This window comes from Sabethes cyaneus, chromosome 1 (genome assembly GCF_943734655.1).
Source record: "Sabethes cyaneus chromosome 1, idSabCyanKW18_F2, whole genome shotgun sequence".
Classification (NCBI taxonomy): Eukaryota; Metazoa; Arthropoda; class Insecta; order Diptera; family Culicidae; genus Sabethes; species Sabethes cyaneus.
Genome location: NC_071353.1, coordinates 75456881 through 75462880, shown reverse-complemented (window position 1 = coordinate 75462880; position 6000 = coordinate 75456881). Strand labels below are relative to the sequence as shown.

Below are 6000 nucleotides of genomic sequence, written 5' to 3'. Positions count from 1 at the left end.
ATAGTCAATGGTATTGCCAACAAAAACGCAAGATTTCTTGATTTGGTCTTGACTAACGAAGCCGCAACACCAGTCTGCACCGTTTCGGAAGCAATTGAGCCTTTGATCGCTCTCGATGCAGACCATCCTGCTTTGGACGTCCTGTTGGATCTCCCAACGGATGCCTTCGGGAATGATGGTACACCGGTGTTTCGCCGTGCTGATCTTGACGGAATCAGATACTGGGATCGCGCGATCATAACGGATGTCCTCATACGTGCCAATCGTCTTGACATTGTGGTCTACAACAAAAGGATGAAGCGGGTCACCCTCATCGATATTGCTGTACCGCTAGACCACAATGTGCTATCAACTTTCTCGACCAAAATCACGAAATACCATGATTTGGTCGAGGAGTTACGGCAAATGTGGCACCTGGAGGAAGTACGAATAGTTCCAGTAGTAATCTCTGCTACTGGACTAGTTCCCTGTACTCTACTGCGCTCCTTAGAAGATTTGGAGCTGCGCACCGAACTACAAGTAATCCAGAAAGCGGTGGTTCTGGGCTGCAACATTGTACGGAGGTTCCTGAACCACTATAACTAATCCAACCGAAGCAAACACTCAAACACCAAAAAAATTAATAACTGATGAATGAGACCTCAGAGCCTAACCCCTTTGGCAAAACGGATAGCCCGGGGTAGGTGAAAGTTTCCAGCATTACTGCTGAGAAGTGACAAATTCTGATAATAATAATAATAATAATAATAATAATAATAATAATAATAATAATAATAATAATAATAATAATAATAATAATAATAATAATAATAATAATAATAATAATAATAATAATAATAATAATAATAATAATAATAATAATAATAATAATAATAATAATAATAATAATAATAATAATAATAATAATAATAATAATAATAATAATAATAATAATAATAATAATAATAATAATAATAATAATAATAATAATAATAATAATAATAATAATAATAATAATAATAATAATAATAATAATAATAATAATAATAATAATAATAATAATAATAATAATAATAATAATAATAATAATAATAATAATAATAATAATAATAATAATAATAATAATAATAATAATAATAATAATAATAATAATAATAATAATAATAATAATAATAATAATAATAATAATAATAATAATAATAATAATAATAATAATAATAATAATAATAATAATAATAATAATAATAATAATAATAATAATAATAATAATAATAATAATAATAATAATAATAATAATAATAATAATAATAATAATAATAATAATAATAATAATAATAATAATAATAATAATAATAATAATAATAATAATAATAATAATAATAATAATAATAATAATAATAATAATAATAATAATAATAATAATAATAATAATAATAATAATAATAATAATAATAATAATAATAATAATAATAATAATAATAATAATAATAATAATAATAATAATAATAATAATAATAATAATAATAATAATAATAATAATAATAATAATAATAATAATAATAATAATAATAATAATAATAATAATAATAATAATAATAATAATAATAATAATAATAATAATAATAATAATAATAATAATAATAATAATAATAATAATAATAATAATAATAATAATAATAATAATAATAATAATAATAATAATAATAATAATAATAATAATAATAATAATAATAATAATAATAATAATAATAATAATAATAATAATAATAATAATAATAATAATAATAATAATAATAATAATAATAATAATAATAATAATAATAATAATAATAATAATAATAATAATAATAATAATAATAATAATAATAATAATAATAATAATAATAATAATAATAATAATAATAATAATAATAATAATAATAATAATAATAATAATAATAATAATAATAATAATAATAATAATAATAATAATAATAATAATAATAATAATAATAATAATAATAATAATAATAATAATAATAATAATAATAATAATAATAATAATAATAATAATAATAATAATAATAATAATAATAATAATAATAATAATAATAATAATAATAATAATAATAATAATAATAATAATAATAATAATAATAATAATAATAATAATAATAATAATAATAATAATAATAATAATAATAATAATAATAATAATAATAATAATAATAATAATAATAATAATAATAATAATAATAATAATAATAATAATAATAATAATAATAATAATAATAATAATAATAATAATAATAATAATAATAATAATAATAATAATAATAATAATAATAATAATAATAATAATAATAATAATAATAATAATAATAATAATAATAATAATAATAATAATAATAATAATAATAATAATAATAATAATAATAATAATAATAATAATAATAATAATAATAATAATAATAATAATAATAATAATAATAATAATAATAATAATAATAATAATAATAATAATAATAATAATAATAATAATAATAATAATAATAATAATAATAATAATAATAATAATAATAATAATAATAATAATAATAATAATAATAATAATAATAATAATAATAATAATAATAATAATAATAATAATAATAATAATAATAATAATAATAATAATAATAATAATAATAATAATAATAATAATAATAATAATAATAATAATAATAATAATAATAATAATAATAATAATAATAATAATAATAATAATAATAATAATAATAATAATAATAATAATAATAATAATAATAATAATAATAATAATAATAATAATAATAATAATAATAATAATAATAATAATAATAATAATAATAATAATAATAATAATAATAATAATAATAATAATAATAATAATAATAATAATAATAATAATAATAATAATAATAATAATAATAATAATAATAATAATAATAATAATAATAATAATAATAATAATAATAATAATAATAATAATAATAATAATAATAATAATAATAATAATAATAATAATAATAATAATAATAATAATAATAATAATAATAATAATAATAATAATAATAATAATAATAATAATAATAATAATAATAATAATAATAATAATAATAATAATAATAATAATAATAATAATAATAATAATAATAATAATAATAATAATAATAATAATAATAATAATAATAATAATAATAATAATAATAATAATAATAATAATAATAATAATAATAATAATAATAATAATAATAATAATAATAATAATAATAATAATAATAATAATAATAATAATAATAATAATAATAATAATAATAATAATAATAATAATAATAATAATAATAATAATAATAATAATAATAATAATAATAATAATAATAATAATAATAATAATAATAATAATAATAATAATAATAATAATAATAATAATAATAATAATAATAATAATAATAATAATAATAATAATAATAATAATAATAATAATAATAATAATAATAATAATAATAATAATAATAATAATAATAATAATAATAATAATAATAATAATAATAATAATAATAATAATAATAATAATAATAATAATAATAATAATAATAATAATAATAATAATAATAATAATAATAATAATAATAATAATAATAATAATAATAATAATAATAATAATAATAATAATAATAATAATAATAATAATAATAATAATAATAATAATAATAATAATAATAATAATAATAATAATAATAATAATAATAATAATAATAATAATAATAATAATAATAATAATAATAATAATAATAATAATAATAATAATAATAATAATAATAATAATAATAATAATAATAATAATAATAATAATAATAATAATAATAATAATAATAATAATAATAATAATAATAATAATAATAATAATAATAATAATAATAATAATAATAATAATAATAATAATAATAATAATAATAATAATAATAATAATAATAATAATAATAATAATAATAATAATAATAATAATAATAATAATAATAATAATAATAATAATAATAATAATAATAATAATAATAATAATAATAATAATAATAATAATAATAATAATAATAATAATAATAATAATAATAATAATAATAATAATAATAATAATAATAATAATAATAATAATAATAATAATAATAATAATAATAATAATAATAATAATAATAATAATAATAATAATAATAATAATAATAATAATAATAATAATAATAATAATAATAATAATAATAATAATAATAATAATAATAATAATAATAATAATAATAATAATAATAATAATAATAATAATAATAATAATAATAATAATAATAATAATAATAATAATAATAATAATAATAATAATAATAATAATAATAATAATAATAATAATAATAATAATAATAATAATAATAATAATAATAATAATAATAATAATAATAATAATAATAATAATAATAATAATAATAATAATAATAATAATAATAATAATAATAATAATAATAATAATAATAATAATAATAATAATAATAATAATAATAATAATAATAATAATAATAATAATAATAATAATAATAATAATAATAATAATAATAATAATAATAATAATAATAATAATAATAATAATAATAATAATAATAATAATAATAATAATAATAATAATAATAATAATAATAATAATAATAATAATAATAATAATAATAATAATAATAATAATAATAATAATAATAATAATAATAATAATAATAATAATAATAATAATAATAATAATAATAATCGGTACCGTTCGAGGAGGTGAGGACTCAACGGCGCTTAGCTGCAAGCGGCCGAGCGGGTTGTAGGTTGCGGATAACTAACGGCCATTAGATATAATGGTTAGTTGCGAATTAAATAAGCAATCCCGGACAAGCAGCGGGGATGGTCTATGGGTGTGGTGGGGCTCAACAGTGGGCTCTGTTTAGTTTCCATGAAAAACCACAATACCTGAACGCCAGTCCTGACAAAGCGAGTAGGTACCGCTATAAGTGCCTTAGCCCATGACCTCACTAGCCGGTTAGACTTCCGGAAAGAAAAGTCAACCCAATATGGAGTACAATTTACGGAATAGAATAATAATGCGATCGCCCGAGGAGGGAGCCCCTACTGGAGCTGGTCCTGGAACGGGGGACAGAGCGAGCGGCCAGCGGCTGGAGGAAGACGTGGTGCAAGAGCGACCTTCCAGTCAACGGGCTCAGCCCGTACACCGAACGCGAAACCGAAGAAGCAGCAACAGACACCACCAAGGCAATGCTGCACCTGCTAATGTTGCTACGGCTGACCGACGTCAGTCGCTCACCTTGGCAGGCCGCCAACGGCAGCGGATCATGTGGACGAGGGAGATGAACATGTATGTGATCCGCTGCTACTACGTTTGCACGAGGTTGGAGACGGATATGTCCGGCAGGCCTAGAATGCTGGACATGTTCAATGAGCGGTTCCCTCGATTTGCCAACCAGCTTGACCGGAATAAGCTGTACACCCGACGACGAGCAATATTGACAAACAACATGCTCACTACCGCCGAGTTAGACAGCATCAAGCTGGAAGTGCAAAGGGAACTAGGGAGTACAGGGAACAGATCGAGCGATGTGTCGAGTAGGAGTTCTGTTGGGCACGATGCAGCACGGCGGGAATCGACTGCATCCATAAACATGTCAGTGGAGGAACCATCATTGCATGCTCCAGAACTAACAATGGACCAACAACGACAACAATTACTTGACGAACTAGCTTTCGAAATGAACGCAGCGGTTACACAATTTCGGGGAACAGACCCCTTATCCCGACACCGGATACCAAAGCTGCAATATTCCTTCCGGCTAACGAATGCAGTAAGAATCCTTAACGAGGATGTTTTGCCACTGTATACTGAAACCGCTGAGAACCTTGAGGAACTGCAATGTATAGTGTATTCCGCAGCTGTAGCCGTTGTGAGAACTATGGGAGTACGGACCTTCCCCCCAAGTAATGGTGAGGCCCATG

General features: G+C 16.5%; 2 protein-coding genes across 2 annotated transcripts; both read left to right on the top strand.

Annotated features, from left to right (window-relative positions):
* Positions 1 to 1579: 1579 nt before the first annotated feature.
* LOC128734765 (myb-like protein D) lies at positions 1580 to 2092 on the top strand (the record flags this gene model as incomplete). Its single annotated transcript, XM_053829107.1, has 1 exon — positions 1580 to 2092. A coding segment is annotated over one exon (513 nt), but the record flags the coding sequence as incomplete, so codon positions are not given.
* Positions 2093 to 3352: 1260 nt separating this feature from the next.
* On the top strand, positions 3353 to 4189 carry LOC128734754 (probable serine/threonine-protein kinase clkA; the record flags this gene model as incomplete). Its single annotated transcript, XM_053829096.1, has 1 exon — positions 3353 to 4189. A coding segment is annotated over one exon (837 nt), but the record flags the coding sequence as incomplete, so codon positions are not given.
* Between the last annotated feature and the right edge of the window lie 1811 nt (positions 4190 to 6000).